This window comes from Spermophilus citellus (assembly GCF_964194105.1).
Source record: "Spermophilus citellus genome assembly, chromosome: 1".
Classification (NCBI taxonomy): Eukaryota; Metazoa; Chordata; class Mammalia; order Rodentia; family Sciuridae; genus Spermophilus; species Spermophilus citellus.
The window spans coordinates 236,030,631-236,050,140 of NC_138182.1; the positions used below are offsets into that span (position 1 = coordinate 236,030,631).

General features: G+C 36.0%; 1 protein-coding gene across 2 annotated transcripts in view; it reads right to left on the reverse strand.

Moving 5' to 3' along the window:
- The window catches only part of RGS7BP (regulator of G protein signaling 7 binding protein), a 108,003-nt gene that overhangs the window by 34,437 nt on the left and 54,056 nt on the right, over positions 1-19,510 (reverse strand). For both annotated transcript variants that reach the window (XM_081285347.1, XM_081285348.1), the window contains exon 3: positions 5,225-5,355. In XM_081285347.1, coding sequence (XP_081141473.1) covers positions 5,225-5,355 — 131 coding nt within the window. The remainder of the gene's footprint in view (positions 1-5,224; positions 5,356-19,510) is intronic.

Genomic DNA, 19,510 nt, shown 5'->3' on the forward strand with positions numbered 1-19,510 from the left:
CCTCATTGCATTGGAAAATAAGGTGTTTTGGTTATATTCTATTTCTGTCTTTATGTTACTTGTTTCTTTTATTGATGTGGATCATTCCCTCTGCATTTCCTGCTATGCTGCTGAAGACAGTGAGTCTTTACTGCCCATGTCCTGTTCTTGTCTTGAGTTCATCCTGTGTTTGCTGGATAGCAGATCATTAATGTCTCATTAGAGCATCTCAAACTGGATTTTGAAAAAAACATTTTTCAACTTTTAACATTTCTCTGTCTTTTCCATTTTGTGATCACATTTTCTCTGTGTGGATTTATTCCTATATATGCCATGATGGCACAGGCTGGGAGAAGGACCCCTCTTATCTTAGGCAGAAGAAAGGATGACAGAACCTCAAAGGACCTGAGGATAATTTTGTTACAGGCTATGATAGAGAGGCAAGCAGGGTCAGAGAGACCACTGCCATAGCAAGGGGAGAGGAGAACAAAGATGGAAAGAACACGTTCCCATGTGAAGGGGCTCCTTTCAGAATGGGAGTGTTGCCAAACTGCCTGAATGGTGGAGAGAAAGGGAGGGAAAAGCCACAGTCAAAATAGTATCATCTAATTCCCTTAGAAACCTGGCTCCACTTTCTTCCAACAAAGTGAATGAAACTTGTAATCTAATTTCATCCAGTGGCAGGAAATATGCATTAATGGTCAATGTGATACATGGACTCAGTAATGTGAAAAGATTTCTTACCTAACTAACTATGAAGTGAGAACAACTATTTTTCATCATAAACATAGAAATTAGACTTTGTCAAGTAATGCTCCAACTACAACTTAAAGTGTTAGAATATGAAATTACAAAATGACTAAAATTATTCCCATCTGTCATCTTCTTATACAAACAGTTTTTCAGAGCCATTTGCTACCTGATATAACCCAATAGCTTTTATTAAATGTGGGTTTTACCTCACATCACTGTAATTTACTTTAATTTTGTTGGCCATGAAAAAGGAAAATCATTTTAGTAATGCTTTTCTTCATTTCTTTGGCAATAGCATGATCTTGCAAAGTATAAAAGATTTCTCAGAGTTATGAGACAGCAAAAATTCAGAAGCAGAGTATATGGAACAAGCAAGAAGATCCAATGAAGACGATGCAGAGGACTAAGGATGATTAGAATTAGTTTAATTGGGCAAGGACGGTTCTTTTTTTTTTTTTTTTTTTTTTTTTTTTTTTTTTTGGTACTGGGGATTTACCCCAGGGGCATCTAACTACTAATCCACATCCCCAGCCCTTTTTATTTTGAGATGTGGTTTTGGTAAGTTTCTTAGGGTCCTGCTAAATCGCTGAGGCTGTTTTTAAACTTGCAATACTCCTGCCTCAGGCTCCTGAGTTGCTAGGATTATAGGCATGTGCCATGGAGCCTGGTTAGAGGACAATCTTCATTACTAAATTCAGTCCCACTTCAGAAGATTTAAAAATATTTGAGGCTCATTTTTCCAGAAAGAAACCATGACCTTAACCTCTAGAGTGACCTTGTGTGCCCTTTCTCATCAAATAGCAAACTCATGTCATGACTACTCAATATAGTTGTAAAACTAAGTGAAATATGCAACATTATCTGGACTTCTGGTGGCAGCCAGGAACATGTACAGATGTAAAAAGAAATCAAGTGTGCAGATTATGATGAAATAACTTGGTTTCAGTATAGATTCTCATGTAAAGTCAAATTTTGTAACTCAATTAAAATCCCTCTCCTTTCCTGGCTAGAAAATAAAAGGTAGAGAGGGGAACAGCCAACTTTTAGCCACACTCACAGAAGAAAAGGAAATTAGCTTATGTAAAGGATGTTATATACCAACTTTCATCGTAACATTAAAAGAAACAAACCAGATGGAGATTCAAAGCAGAAAGAGATTTTGAATATTACAAATTCCAGTGGGAGCCACTATTCCCCAAAACCTCAGGGATTATCTGATTTCTCAAAAAAAAAAAAAAAAAAAGGAATTTAGTGAGGTCCTGTAGACATGCTCTGTTTCTAGCCTGAAACCACATCAGAGGCACTGTTTGGATAAAGAGTATATTATCTTGGAAAACTAGACTAGCATCTTTGATCTCAGTAGATAGACTTCTTTCTAGTGGATAAATGGTCTTTGTACTAAGACATGACATATGTATTAAATTACATAATTTAATATGCACATATAAATATCAATCCTGAGGAAAGGAGACTGATTTCTTTTTCTCTTTTTCTTTTTTTTTTTTCCAAGGTGGGGAGTGGTAGTGGGGATTAAACTCAGTGGCACTCGACCACTGAACTGCACCCCAGTCCTATTTTTGTATTTTGCTTAGAGACAGGGTCTCACCGAGTACCTTAGTGCCTTGCTTTTTGCTGAGGCTGACTTTGAACTCGTGATTCTCCTGCCTCAGCCTCCCAAGCCTCTGGGATTACAGGCATGGGCCACCGAGGCTGGCAAGGCTGATTTCTTAATGCATGCTTTCTTTCACTACCTCTACTACCTTGCCTGAAATTTGCAATTACGTGTTGCTCGGTTCCTGCCCCATTACTTTCTTAGAGTAAATCTGTTTTTCCTTGGTTTCACATCTTGACTCAGGGCTTGGTATGTCACATCTGCAGAGTCTGCCTCTCTATCCCTTCCCCATTTCTTGTTTTTATAAGGATGAGGCATTCAGTTCCTTTGCTTCTCATGCCATAATGAGATTTCTTAGGCTTGTTGATTACTCTCTGTTTACTTTTATGAATAAGGACTCCAGGCTTCAAGGTCAAGATACATGTCATGTCTCTTAATTTCCCCAATTCAGCTCTTTAAAGTTTAATACTCTTGTGCTGTATCTGTGGACCAATTTCTACCTCAATTGATATCTGATAGTTTATAGTCACTGGAGCCAATTTTTTTTCTTAACCAGGGCTTCCCAGAGAGTCAGTGGCAGATTTCATATACTCTTTGAGTATTGGCTGGAAGCTATGGACATAGGCTATTCTACAGTTTCCAAAGATACCAAAGAAAAAACAAAACCTAATAACACCAGTATTTTCTGTGCTATCCTAATGGTAGGAATATGACAACAATAATTCAAAAAACCCAGAAATCTAAAATAGTAATATAGAGTTCATTCCTTAGATATAATGAAGAAATTAATAAAAGTAATAAAGAAATAGAAAGGATGTGCCATATTAAAGTAGGACTGTAAAATTTGAAATGATATTTTAATGGAATGATCCCAACCTTCCCATAAGAGCTAGTAGTTCATTTAGCATTCCAGAAATTTCTAGCTATTCATATGCTCTACCACTGAGCTACACCACCACTATTATTTATTTTTATAGAAGCAGCAGGATGAAGGCAAAACAGATATTGTTAATGAAGACCAAGCAGGCTCACCAGTTAAGATGAGCATGGCTTTTATTTGGATCCTCAACACCAACTATAACAAGGGAGCAATATGGATGAGGGGATCCTCTTTTAAACAGAGAACTAGCACAGAAGAATTTTCCTTTCAAAAGTCAACTATGAAAAGAGAAAAAGTAGGAGTGGATGGCAGGAGATCAGGCAACAAACCAAAGAATTAGGATGGGGTGAGAGTGGAGGTCCCTGGTGTTAAGTACATCTCACCAGCAAAGAAGTTCTGCAACAAGGGAAAAATTTCTGCAGATATATTATATGTGGACCTGGGGAATAAAGCTATCTATATCCAGCTTACTCAGTCATTAGAAAGAATAAAAATACTACTCTGAATGTGTGCTTTTGTGTGAGTGTATATACGTGTGTGTGCACATATACACACGTTATGGTGGATGGGAAGAAAGGGAGGGAGAGAGAAAACTAAGAAGTAAAAACATTAGGCCAATGACACATGTTTGGACAATATGAGTGTGTGAGTATTCAATTTTGGAAACTGAAATTTTTGAAACCCTTGAAAGATCAGCCTTTAAAAAGAGAAAGAAATAATATTAAGATATTGAGAAAATGTTCCCTGTCTTAGGAAGAATTCAGCATAATCTTGTTTTTAGTTCTGCTGTGAACACACATTTATGTTTATATGTGTGTATACAAAATTTGATTTTTGCAAATAGTTTATCATGTAATTTTGTTCTCCCCAAATGGCTATGCTTATATGATTTCAAACCTTTAACTGAATCTTCACCTGAAATATCTTTTTTCCTTCCCTGAGTTCATTGAACTTTACCATCTCTGAATCTAAATCACAGCCCAGGATTACCTTCCACACACTTTTTTATTCTCCTGAGTTGAAGCACAACAAGTTTCTGTTTGAAAGGGTCCCAGTAATTAATTACTGCTTAATGAATAAAGAAAATATAGGTCAAATCCTCTATTAATGGAAACTTTTGGCTTCTTCTATAGCACCAATATCATTCTAGCCTCTTCCATTGTGTAATAGTGCTGGTTGGGTGGAGTTAACTCCACCCTTACCTCTATAAGTGGGCCTCAATTGCCTAAACTACCCAGTGGAATTCCACCTCTCTACCTATTGTTCAGAACTGGAGCTTGTCCAACCAGAATGAAACTCAGCACCTTTCTCCAGAGTTGGGAGAAGTTCTCTCTCTTTATAGAGCATGTGATGTGCTGAGATAATGACTGGAACTACTGCAATTAATTTGCTAGTGTGGGAGAAGCCAGATTGAGGGTAAAGCCAGCACCCAGAAGGCAAGGCATCACTCCAAATGGGAGTCAGAATTCTGATCAAACCACACTGAAGCCACAGCCACTTCTGGGGGATACAGTTATTTAAGCCTATATATTCCCTTTATGGTTTAAACAAGAGAAGGATATTTCCTATAACTCATATGCCTCCCTATTATATGTTGAGTTCCCCCCATTTTTAAATCTTTGGGATCCAATATGTAATTTGTCTTCTCGAAACTTAATTCATTTAGAAGAATAAAATAATGGCACTTTCAGATAGCATTTACTACCCTAGTAAGTTCATTATATATTTTTGCTGCTTTGCTGATTATTGAAATTTATATTCACAAGTGGTAAAAGAGTAAATTTAAAAACTCTACCATAATTTCTGTTCAAAACAATTAGTGTTCTCTTACACAGTAGTGACATGGACATTTTATTAATTCATATAATAAGCATTTTCTGAAAACTTAAATTCATTCTAATTGTGTGTAGATGAGTATGTAGTGTACATAAACACTTGGCAAAAGATTAGCTTTGTTTAACATTCCTCAGTGTTTCTTGAAATCTATTAAACATAGATACCTTTTCGATGAAACTGAAGAGACCCCAGTAGACAAATGGATTTTAGCATCTCTGTTGTGTACATTTCCAAGCAACACTGCAGTTGGATATAAAGCCGACAGATTTCTGGGTGTATCTCACCATCTTCCGGGCTGCAATAGAATGAAAGAGAAAAGCTGTGAACAGTCTCAAGATTTCACTTATCAGCCATTTGTCTCAGCTATGCAAAGGGAAAATGCTCAATAAGGATTCCTTAAAGCCTGGAGTCTGAAATATAGGGCTTCCTGCTTTCAAACCAATAATTGATGTGACAGCTCTTATATAAGTATTTTTCTGACTAACTGCTCTTACTTTTTCCTCCCTTAAGTAGCAGATTTCTTCTGGGAGCTTAAAATCATAAATGCTTTAAGTCATTGAGAATATCAGACATTTTCAATTTAGCCATTTGAACAAATTTCCAAAATATACTTAAAGCATAGTAATATCCTTGCATGTAAAAAGAGATCAAAAACTCTTGTTTTTAGAGAAACTACCAAACTCTATTAAATTAACATTCATAAGACAACTCTTTAATGTTAGGGCACCAGCATAATATAATTAGAGTGCTAATTTACAAATTATTTTTATCAAGGTTCTTTGTCTCTGTCTGAAGGATATTCTTGTATTGTTTTCTAGGACTAATTTATGAAAATCCCAAGGCTTTTAATGAAAAATAAAAATTTTGTGAAAAAAGAAAAATAATCAAGTTCTAATAATTATTCTTAATAATCTAAGCTATTATTTCCAAACAAAATAGAATATGCTGTATAATGTAAACTAAATAAAAAGTCTAAAGTTTAAAGATAGACTCTAGATGAAAGCCAGCCTGAAAGTGAACTGTCATGTGTTCTAATGTATTGTCTTTACTTCTATCCTCATTCATTTAAAATGCAATGAAGTCTTAATAAACAATATAGTATCTGGACTTGATTCCTTTGTTAAATGGGTCAGTGGTGAATGTCAGGAGTAATTATTAGAAACAAAAAGGTGGCTTCATTGTATAAAAGTTCTGAAATCATAGCAAAAATAATTTGTATGTACACTGCACATGACAATGACAATTAGTCTTCAGTTCCAATGCTTAGTTGATGAGCAAAGAGTTGAACCATATGGCTTTTGCAGTGCAGGAATATTCACAGTTCTTTGCCACAGTCATCCCAGGTCTTTCCTGTGTCAGACAGAATAAAGTGCCTCAGAGAGCTTGAATGCTAAATTTGGCTTTATCTGGAAATTAAAAGACTACCTTACTTTCTCATTTGTTTCTCATGGATCCAGCCCTACACCAACACTGGAAGCAAGTGATCTGGGGTGAAAGTCTCAGGTTTTCTTGCAGGGCTTCTTCCCATAGGTGTTTTCTACTTTCAGGAGTTCTCCATCAGGAGTTTCCCCTAGGCATATGCCACCAGCTACACACACTCATTATTTCATATCATCTTCAGCCTTTGGAAATATCTCTGACTGTGTTCCATTCCCTGATGGTCTTTCTAAACTCTGAATGGTTAATAGGAATTAACAGTTCCCACAATAAAAGGTGATCTTGGTATGTTATCTGCTAATAGATTGCTTTTCATAGAAACATCTGAAGATAATGTCTTATTCCCAGGGCACACTAGGAGAAGAATATTTTAAGGCAGGCAGGTCTTCTCTATGCTGCTTCATCATTCCAATTGCAGCTGCCTGTTTTCACCTACGCATAGTACTGGTCCTGGTGGCTCATATGCAGATTAAAGAAAAAAAGAAACAGAACCTTATAAAAAATCTGTTGTATGTATTGCACATTTTATGTGTGGGACAATTAGCCAGTACAGTTTCATTCCAATCCATGGGGTATTCTTATTTTCAGAGTTACAAAATATGTGCCTAGTGGCTTAGTTCCAAAAATATGCAAACTTCATATATAGATGACATTTAAGCAAATGACTACTGTGTTAACATATCTTAAGGGCCAGTTTATTTTATTATTTCACAACTACAGAGAAATAAAGTAAACACTCTGAGAAAAGGCAAGGCAAGTTGGAACAAATTCCTATTCAAAACGTTTCTGTAGGTGACATCTCCTTAATGCCTCTATAACCCATGGAGATCTAGAAACTGTGAAACTACTCTGCCCCTCAAAAAATGTTATGGAAAGGAACCAAAAAGACACCAGATATATAATCTGCTTAAAAAATTAATTGATGCTAAAGATAAATTTTTAAATCTCTGGTTAAAACATTCATACATATTCTTTCATATACTAGCTTTTCATATCTTGGAAGATTGAAGTATGCCTATAGGAACTAGTTAAAGAGCAGTAGAAATGCTAAGATATCTTTTATGTTAGTGTTTCAGGAGCCTAGAGCAACATATAGTGATCTCTGGAAATTGTACAATTTATATCTACCATTTTAGAGCTCTAACATATATCACTGTTCCTGATTACTAAAAGTGCATCCAGAGACATTGTCCAGTGAATTATAGTATGTCTAATGTTATAAACAGTGAACTGAAAAGAATTTTTGAGAAGGATTAAATACATTAAATTATTTTCATAACAAATGAATAAGAGCTGGAGTATTAAAATGGGCAAAAAGCCAAAAATATCAATTTATCTTAGGGATAAATTACACAACCCAAGAAAATATTTAATTGTAATAAAATTAGACCTGTGGACATCCAGCTTGAAGGTGACTTGAAAATATACTATGTTTGCTCTAAAAAGCTTCACTCTTATTAATCAAAGTTTAGGTCTGCAATTAAAGGTTAGGATTATTTGTTTATTTTTCTATTGAGTCTAAGTCAAGAGCTAACCTGACCATTTTGATTAATGTCAGAGCTTCAGTGTTTATAGGAAAAAAACACCCCGAAAATTAGTTCTGACAAAGTTTCAGGGCTAAAGTTAAACCCCAAAACACTTAAAATAGACACTGAATTATGAATCTGCTTTCAATCAACTCTTTAAGGATGAGAATCAGGATTTAATGAATGAATTAAACAGCTTAAGAAACCCAAATTGCTATAGTAACAAGAGGACATGAACACAGATACTGCCTTAATCCCCTTTTGAAAATGAGACTCTTCAATGTGAATATTCTTATAATTCAAAAAATAATATGAGAGAGACCTGCCAGAATGAGTAAAATAAAAACGATAACACCAAATGTTGGTGATGATGTGGAAAAACAGAAACTCTCAAATATTGTTGGTGGGAGTTAAAATGTTCAACACCTTTGAAGAAAAGTTCTGGAAGTTTCTTACAAAACTAAACATACACTTATCCTATGACCTGGCGATTCTGTTTCTAAATATTTGCCCAAGAGAAATGAAACATTAACACATAGATATCTACATGAGTGTTCCTAGTACTCATCTTAGAATCACCCAAAACCGGAAACAGACTCTGTGTCTGTCAAGAGGAAAATGGTTGCAGAAATTAGTATATTGCTACAACAGAGCAGTATACTCAACAATTAAAAGTAGCTGACTCCTTTAAAACAACATGGATGAATCACCAAAATCTCATCTTCGTGAAAAAATCCTTATACAAAAGAGTAAAATAAAACTTCATTCACACAAAGTTCTAGAATAGGTAAAAGTAATTGCTGGAGAGAAATCTTCAAATAGTATTGGGGTCCGACTGGGAAGGGAAATGAGGAGACTTTGTGGGATGAGGGTGATACTCCATATCTAAACAGAGATTTGAGTGACATGGGTGGGTACTGAATGTTACACTTAAGTTATTGAATTGTTTCACTTAAGATTTGTATATTTTATTATATACAAAGTTTACTTTCATATTGAACTGTAGTTAATGATATGCATGCTGAATTGTTTAGAGGTAAAATTTACTGATGTCTGCAACTTCAGAAAAATTTTATGAAATTTTGATTGGACAACAGGATGAAGAGACAGGTGGATATATAGCAAAGCAAGTACGTTAATAAAATGGTTGAGTCTCAGTGGTATGCATTTACATAATCACTGAGATTTGCATTTCCCCCAAATAACTACATGGCATAAATTGAACAAAACATCTGGGAAGATTTATGGTTTGTAAGATCAAGTTCAGGAGTTACACTGGGATTTTAGTTGTGGAATGTCTTGGCCCTGCATCTGTCTGCTCTTTTACTGAGGTTGCCAGACTTTGGCTGTCTGTGTAGCTGCTAAGAGGTTTTTAAAAACCAGCAAAATGTTTGTTGCTTTGATAGTCTGTTTGTGTATTTAGTTGAAGGCAGTAAGACAAAGAAAGGAAAATGGGTTCTTGAGTCAGAAAACTTAGATTTAATTTAACTGTTTAGAATTGTGATCTTAGGAAAAAACATTTTTAACTTTTCTTGAGACTCAGTTTCCTCTACTCTGAAACAGGAATAACAACTATACAAAGAATCTAAAAGTTACTGCACAGATCAAATGAGATCATGTGTGGGAAAACAAGTAAAAAATGTGAAGGATTGTAAGAAGTTGGCTGCAATCCATTTTACATCAAAGTTGTGTTTACTTAGCCTTATGCTCACATATAGTCCTTAGTTATTGAAATCCTCCACTATTTTGTAGCATTCTTTATTTGCTTGCAGTTCTCAAATAGGGACTTTGGTTAAATAAATGTCGCATTAGGCTGAGAAAAGAAGGTAGTGACCCCATTGACAACTGCTCAACATTTTTCAGATTTTAGTGATGACAGATAAATATATGGCATTTGTCAGCTAGCAGAGATGGAAACCAGAACTCCTGCTGCAGCAAATATATCCAAGTTTCTCTTTTTGGAAGTAATTATGTTTTTGTCTATTAAGCCAAAAGGCAAAGAAAGACACAGGAAGCTAAGGGGGATGAGGGAAGGGAATGGTATCCTTTATTTCTCACAGCAAATGGCTAGGGAGGAATCAGAGATTACATGGCAGACTGAATGATCTCCAGGATGTCTCTTCAAATATCCCCCCTGGTTCCTCTTAGGTACATATGAATACACCTAATTCTCTGCCAACATCAAAGTTCAGCCTTCATATGGTTTTAGTGAAGGAGATTTCCTCAAGGTAGTCCCTATTGATTATAGGTCTGTTTAAGCAATAGACAATCAGGGGAAAAGGAGGGCATGATCCTAGGTTTCAGATTCTTCAAGGTAATTATAGACAGTCTAATCCACATTCATAAACACAGACAGACGCTGGATATCTATTAAATGACTATGCTTTTTTATGTAAAATGTATACTTCCCCAAAAAGAGAAGCCCAGTTAATTGAGAGAAAAGAAACAAGACATTTTCCAAAGTACCTCTACATATAATCATTGAGTATCCCCACTGTCTCATTTTGTTCATTATCTTCCCCCTGTGAGTTTTTGTGAAACTTGTGCTTTGGGTGGAATCCTTCTGTATTTTCCTCATAGAGAGTCTTAGCAAGTTTGGTGCCCCTGAGAGCCTTCAAAAAAGTAATTGCTGCAATTCCCCTCACTTTGCAGCCTATTATTTCACTGGAGCATATGGCTGGCTCTAGGTCTTCCTCTCTATGAACACAAGTAGGGATCAAACTCTGCCCTGGAGCAGTTCGGGTTCAGTCAGAAATGAAATTTGAAGCAAAAGGAAATCTGAAGTGCAATTGAATTCTCTTTCAGCAGCTACTATGAGCCCCTTAATGAAAGGCCATGGGCTTATAGAGGCAGGCACCTTTTACAATTTGGGGGCTGCATTCTGGCCTCCATCTTCCCATTGCTTTTAGTTTGCCCCTGTCAGGACCTTTGCCATTTGCCATTTCTCCACATCCCCTTGGGAGAAGTGAAAAATAAATAATGGGTAGTGTTACCAAGTGCCTTACTCGTTTTTTTTTTTTCTATTTTAAAGTAAAAACTATATTTGAGCACTAAATAAACAATCCCCATCAGTTTTCTGACATTATGATAATTATAATGAAATAATACTAAAAATATTACTATTAAATTTCATATCATCTTTTATTTATTTTAAATGTACTGATTAGGGTGATGCTTGGGAGAGCTGGGAATGACAGGTGCCAGCTGTGGCGAGTCTGAAGAGGCAAAGGGGTTAACAGCTGAACAATATGCCTGCTCACTCTTGCTACAGGACTACCTCTCACAAAGCCCAGGCTTCCAGGCCAGGAGAAAATCAACATGGACAAGGCAACATTCATTAATCTTCAAAGTAAGATGTCTTTCTTATTCTGTCTTGGTCCCTTCACCACCCACCTACCCTTTCTGACTGCAGAGTCTCTTGGCCTCTCCATTTCCCTCTCTAATTTTCTTGATGTTTTCCCCTTTATGGTATCTGACTGGGAATCACATGGGGTCTGCAAATAGCTCTTCAGGTCTTACTAGATCTTGTAATTTTTAAAGCTGGTGGAGTCTGAGTTTCAGATTCGTGAGTCATTGCTGGAGTGAACACAGCACCATAGAATACATGGCAAGAACACAGCCCTTTCCCACTGTGTACATTGAGAGTCAGTGAATTTTTAAAGATATATACTTTTTTTTAAAGTTGTAGATTGGACACAATATCTTTATTATATTTATTTATTTTTATGTGGTGCTGAGGATCAAACCCAGTGCCTCACACATGCTAGGCAACTGTGCTACCACTGAGCTACAACCCCAGTCCTTAAAGATATATACCTTTTAAAAGTTATATAAATTATACAAAAATATATACAACATACACATATATTTACATATATAAAGATCCAAACTATAAAAAATTACATATAAATATACAAGTACATAAATATATATATATACATGAATGTATGTATTTACTTGCATATGAATTTGTGTATATATTTATATATCTGAATATCTATAGCTTTTAAAAAGTTAAGACCAAATTATTTCTAAAGAATATATATTTATATACATACATATATGTACATATATCTACATTAAAGAAGCATATATGTGTTTCCACAATTTAATCTGGAATTTTAGTCTCTAAAAATTGGGCAAATTAATTTACTAAATCTCAGTTTTCTTTCTTTTCTTTCTGAAGTACTGGTGATTGAACTCAGGGGCACTTTACCACTGAGCTACATCTCCAACCCTTATTTTGTTTTGAGATAGGATCATGCTAAATTGCCAAGGCTGGCCTCAAACTTGTGATCCTCCTCCCTCAAGTTCCCCAAAAGCTGGAATTACAGGTGTGTGCCACAGCATTCAACCTATATTTTTGCATTTAAAAATCAAAAACTTCTCTGAGGCTTACTGTTTTCTCCTGATATTAATGATGATCAAAGGTCAATCATCACTTGATTATCATGTTACACTGGAAAAAATTCGACTCATTAATTTTCATTTATCCAAAGTCTGGGTCATTTCATTACAGCATGCAATTAATTCCTGCTTTTATCCAGTAGAATTTTAGGGCTCAATATAGTAAAATTTTGGTTTATCTAGACAATACTTAGCCCTTGATTCTTAACTATGTTATTAGGGATAGTGATACTGTAATTCTCTTCAGTAAAACTATAAGCTCCATCAATATTGCCAGAAACAATGACACAGCTTTACAATTACCTGAGATAACTGGTCTAGTCAAACTTCACTTATTCAACGAATGAAAAAGAATTTTTGATAAAATTTTTGATAAAAGGAATTATTCCATTATCTCATTTACTATAATAGCATGAGAAGTTGTGCCATATTTTAATAATTACTTCCTATGAGTTGCATAATTATAGAATAACTAATTGTCAAACCCATTGTGGTTGTCAGTGCCAAAGGCCTAATCTTACATGTGAGAGACCCTTTATCTACTGTGATGGACAAAAAGGTGATAGAAGACCATGAGGATTTCAAACATGACCATACAGGTCTAAAGTCCTGTTTGCTAGACTTACAAAAGGATGAAGCCAGAAAGTCTCTTTGAGAGAGCTTAAAAAGAAGGTGAAAAGGTGGCATCTGTTTATCATATTAATAATGATAACAGCAAATACATATAGCTTCTGCTATGTTCAAGAGTTTCAGTACTGCCAGCTTAGCTTTCTGGTTTATGCTTTAATTCATATGAAGAATTCAGAGAAGAGTTAGAGTTAAATTTTTCTTTTTCTTTCTTTTAGCATTTTGCAGTATCCTTTTTCAGAAGTCTCCCTTTTCGTCTGTAAATACTATACACTAATAGGATCCTGGGGTGTTATTGTGTCTTTCTATTGGCATGCAATGATGATTTCCATTTTTTGCATAAATGTCAAGAGATGACACTTATGCTAATATGGAAATGTGCATTTCTAGACAGACATAAGAGCTATTTTCAACAAAAAAGCAAATGCTTTATGCAAATAGAAGAGGTTAGTATCCGCGTACATGGAGAATACCATGTTTTACCATGAGATTTTTCACTGGACAGTAAAGCCTTTGAGGTCAGAAAGCTTATCTTACATATCTCAATAGTCCCTTGAATAAAGATTGTCTGGCACTAGTAGGTCTTCAAAGAAACAATCCCTCAGGTGCCTTTAAAAGTTAGTGTCTGTGTGAAATGTATCTATGTGGAAGGCTGGGGTCACAAGGCTTATTATGTCATCACCAGCTTCATTTCACCATTAGGGATTGGTTTCTTACAGTCTCTTTTCTTGTGACCCTCTTTAAAAATAAAACAAGGGCTGGGATATTAACTCAGTGGTAGAGTGCTTCCCTAACTTGTGTGAGGTACTGAGTTCGATCCTTAACAACACATAAAAATAAACAAATAAAATAAAGGTATACATAAGAAAAGAAGGGCTACACTGCCATTTAAAATAAATTTCTTTAAAAAATAAAATCATTGAGTTGGGGATGTGGCTTAGTGGTATAATATTTGCTAGCATGTGTGAGGCTCTGGGTTCAATCCTCAGCATTGCAAAAAACAAAAACAAAATGATTTTATGAAATACATATTGACAGACATTTTATGCAGATAAGTAAAAAGGGAAGAATATGACTGATACTAATACTGTAGGAAAACATTGTTAACATTATGGTATATTTCCTTCCATATAAAAAATGTAAATATATAAATGTATATGTAGGGAAATATGCATGGAGACAGGAGGACACGTGGTATATACATTACTTCAGAATCCACTTTTTCACATAGCAGCACATCACCCATGAGCTTAACCTTTGTAAGGTATTTTTAACCTCTCTGAGCCTTAGTTCCCTTGTCTATCAAATGGGGATGACAGTTCTCATCTGATTGTATTGTCGTTGGATAATTTCGTGACAAATGAAATTATCCATGGAAAGCTCAGTACATGATCACCATTCCAGTTTGATCACACATGGATAAGGATGAAGCATCCTACATGCTGGTCCACGTTTCTTCTTTACTTTTAGTTAAGTTTTACTTGTAGTAAAGGTTTTTTTTTTTTTTTAAAGAGAGAGTGAGAGAGGAGAGAGAGTGAGAGAGAGAGAGAATTTTTAATATTTATTTTTTAGTTCTCGGCGGACACAACATCTTTGTTGGTATGTGGTGCTGAGGATCGAACCCGGGCCGCACGCATGCCAGGCGAGCGCGCTACCACTTGAGCCACATCCCCAGCCCTGTAGTAAAGGTTTGATAACTGAGATTCTACACAAGTGTCACATGACCCAAAGTTCCCCATGAACTTGTTTTGTCTGGCCTGCACTAATCAATCTTCTGTTTTTGAATCCACATAGCAAGCCGGATTTTCTGTCGCTCTTTAAAAGCAGAAAATCTTAGGGCATCAGGCCTGTAACTCAGTTCTCCTCACACCTGTGCAGCCTTCTCCATGCCTTTACTTATTGTTGTCATTCCTATCGCAGCTAGATTCATCAGTGTTGGTTTAGAGTCCAATGAATGGGGTAACAGACAGTTCCCAGTTTACAGTTGTTTGACTTATTATTTTTTGACATTGGATTAGTGTGAAAGCAAAATACACTCAGGGGAAACTGCACTTCCAACTTTACATTTTGATCTTTTTGTGTGCTGGCAATGCTGGGCTGCAGTCCTGAGCCATGATTCCCAATAAGCTACAAGATCAAGAGGGTAAACAACTGATACCCTATAGCCTGTAGGATATTCCATGTTTTAAAAGCAGTTTTGATTTACAATATTTCCAAGGGGCTTGTCAGGATGTAAGTCAAGAAGCATCTGTAAGTAACAAACACTCTACAAAGAGAACACACCAAATAACCACATTTTGGGAGGTAGGTTTGTGGTGGATGCTTTCATCAGTTTTAGTGCCATAGAATTCCCAGATAAAAAATACTTGCCTTGATATGAAACATAAAATTGGGGATCTAGAAATGGTAATTACTTAAGAGTGTATAAAAAGCTCACCACAATCTGTATGTTCTTGATAAATTGTGAATCGTAACCATAGTAATTACTTCAAAGCTTCAACATCTCTTGAGCTGAAATCAAGAGTCCAAATCATAAAATAGGCCATAGATTTGAAAAAAATATAAAACAAAATAAGCCCTCTGATCAAAATCCAAAAAGTTCCATGTTTATCATTTCACCAAGAAGTATAAAGAAGATAATAAATAAGCCTGAATTGTTTTTCAATAGTTCTAAACATATTTGGAAATATTTCCACAGTTGTACTTACCCAATTGACTACAATGCTTGTGGGTAGACTGAGGCAGAAAATGACAAGTGGCAGGGTGTTATATGAAACTGTATTAAGAGTGGGGTAGGGTCAGATACTGGCTAACAATATAGAGTTATTTTTAGTCCTCTTACTTTAAAATAACCACTTCAATTTCAGCAAACTTAAATTTCCATTTTAAAGCCGAGCAATAAGGGAGCTAACTCATTTGGCTAGAGAATGATGCTAATTTAAAACAACTCCAGCACTGATGTTCTGATGCCCTTTGGGTGAAGTGTGAGGATGGACTGTTCTGTGGGAAGAAATGGGAAACAAGCTTAATCACAAACAGAAGGTCAGGAATGCTTAGACCGAAGAGTCTGAGGCTGTGAGGTCCTTAATCAAAGTAAATATCATCTTGAAAGATATCCAAAAAGCACCACAGACTTTTTTTTTTGAATTCCAAAAATTCCTTTTAGTTTCAAAGCAAATGCATTTGGAAGAAACTAAAGGTAGTGGGTATTTGTTTTCTAAGGCTGCTGTAACAAATGACCACAGACTGGTGATTTAAACAACATAAATGCACTTTTCTCACAGTTTTGGAGCTGAGAAGTCCAAGATCAGCACATCAGCAGGGTTGATTCCTACTGGGGGCTGCAAAGAAGAAAGGGTTCCATGCCTCTCTCCTACTTCCTATTGGTTTGCTGGTGATCACTGGAGTTTCCCTGGCTTATGAGAGCATCACCACAATCTCTGCCTTCATATTTACAGGCTTTGGTGTATATGTGTCCATATTTCCCTTTGTCATAAGGACATCAGAGACAGTGACTCACATAACTCTAGGATGAACTCATCTAAACTAATTACTTCTGCAATGACCTTTTGCTTTCCCCAAAATAATGTTGTATTTCAAATAAGTGTTAGGATTTCAATATGTGAATTATGTGAGACACAATTCAATTCATAACATGTTCTTACTTGAAAAATTAGTTGATGAATTTAAGAAGCCCTACCAGAGTTTTCAGGCTGAAAATATAAATGGGTGCAAGAATGGATTCACAGATGAGAGACAGATATGTGTAATACACTACAAAGGTGTTAGAGGAGCTTATCCCACTTTCCTCCCCATTTCCTGCCACTTTAACCAAGGAATATATTGTCCAACGTTTGAAATCACACATGTGTGTCAGTGCTAGACTTCCAAAGCAACTTTTCATCCAATTCTAGGAAGAGGGCTACCCAAAAGAGGAGAAGAGGAGGAAGGAGTAGTGGGGGAGACAGTCAGGAAGGAGGTGTTAGGGGAGCAGCACTCTGAGAAAGTTTGTTTTCTGTTGGATATGAATGATATGCTCAGAAAACTAAGGAACACATAAAAGGAAACAAAATTCCAAGGTCAAAGTGAAAACTATCAACCCCTAAACAAAAACTCTCCAAAAGGAGAGCAGTGGCAAATGAATTTAGGACATCTGTGTCCTTTTACTCTGTATATTACTGTGTCCCCAAGAGCAGGAAGTTTTATTCATTATCTCTATTTCTCTAGCACCTAGCATATTGCCTGGCTCACTGAAGGCTCTTCATCCATGTTTACTGAAATGAATCCAATTGAAATTTCAAGGCTGACACTGTGGAAGATGGTGGAAGATGGTGAGTCCTGCTCTTGCACCAGCCTGTCTGAGTATCACTGTTGGAAATGGCACTGGGCCATTTGTTGGGAAGGACCATGGATTTGAGTTCATGTAGTTCATATAGTGTCCTCAAAGGGGCAAGGTTAATTAGTGAAAGAAAGAAACAGTAATGGGACTCAAAAGGAAGGAAAGATATTAACGGGAAGGCTACCTTTCAGCTCCAACAGAATAAGGAATGGTTTAGAGTTGGTTTCTCACTTGATTTCATTACTTAATCAACTGTGTAACTCTAGGCTTATTTCTTAACCCCTTAGTACTTCAAACACTGAACCAGGAGAGGGATATCTATTTCATAACATTATTGAAAAGTTTTAAGGGAAATAATATATGGGAACTATGGGATAGAAGAAAACAAATAAATGAGGGTCATATTTCAGGAAGTTAACTCTACTTATTATCTCTAAACATGCTTATACTTCTGTTGTAGGCTCCCCATCCCCCACTTAATTAGTGTTTCAAATGTTTATTGAGTTCCTTATATGCACAAAAGAGTGAATTTAGGGAAAAACATAAATAAAACCATGACCTTTTCTAAAGTCCTTTCTTAGGAGTTCATTAAAACTCCCATTATTATCCTATGGTGTTTTTATTTGATGATAACATATCGAAAAGTTTCCTGTAACAGAAATTAATTTTTCTGCTAGAAAACCTGCAGTTCTTTATTCCTTCCCTGGTATCATTTTACTACCAACAAGTTTTTGACTAAATGGCTCTGCTGTGGAGTTAAAAAATGTTAGTTTTTCTTTCTTTCTTAATAATGAAGTAAAATATGCCATTAGGTGAAACAGAATAAAGGACTCTGCCTCTCTGCCAACAGTTAGTTCAGGAATAAAAGTAGCTCTTCAGGTAGACAGACACATGGGCAGGAAGAGATAGTGATTAGCCAATGTTTAGGCCTCTCCAATGGAGGAATTACTTTTGATTTTCAAAACAGTATAAATTATTAAGAATCATTAGTCTTCAGCTAGGGAAAATAAAGAGGCTAATAAACTTCACTGATGAAGGAATCAAGGGCAGTAAACTGCTTTTGGTATTTCTTAGCATTTAATTCCACATTAGCAAAATACAACATAACTGATGTTTACTGGAAATTCACTATGTGCTAGATACCATGCTAAGCGCATTCATCCCATTTAATTCACACAATGAGTCTATGAGGTACTTGCTATCCTTATCCTCAATTTATAGATTGAAGGAAATGAGGCTTAACAGAGGCTATAGGACTTGCAAATGATTCCATCAATAGCAAGCACAATGACAAGACTCAAATGCATATTTATGCTTTTCACTGCTATATAACATTACTTGCACAGAGTGCTCAGGAACTGAAATATATTTTTTTTATTAATCCCATGCATAGTTATTGAGAACATACTATGTGCAAAATATTATGTGAGTAATAAATAATTTTTTCCTACTTTTTTAAAAAATGAAGACCCTGAATTATTGTGGCTTAAAAGTCAGCCATACTCCTAGTTCCTTCATTTTCCATGTATCATAAGTGTGCAATGATATTTTCTGCCTAGCTCAGAAGAATGTGTAACACAAAAGAGGCACAAGCATCTAGCAGACGCAGTCTTCCAGGCTAGTGCAAACTGGTGTATATGGGGGAGCGGGAGAAACTGCCAAAGAGAATAGGGTGCTCCACCCGCCAGGGCTTTCTCAATCTAAGCAGAACAATGAAAATGGGAAAAGGAAATGACAAGGACTGGGCATACAACACTCCTTCTAGCTCTTTATGCCCTTTGCTGCACACAAATGTTGATGCATTGAGTGGGAAGTGGGAAGGCAGCACTGATGCTCTTCATGGGCCATCACTACTTTCTTCTCCCCAAAGAGAGACAAGAATCCAGGATGCAATGCAAAGGCCCTTCTTATCTCTTTATCAGGAATGTGAAAATTCTCTTCACAAGAGGAGAAAGTGGTACTGCACATTATTTGTAGAATATTGTAGAAGCAAGAAGTGAGATAAATGCATTAATGCAAATATATAACCCTGTGTCTAATGGCTCAGTTGGATTTGGAGCAGAAAAGTTTTAGAATGTTATACTTAGATAACTGTTACCCAAACTTTGCATATC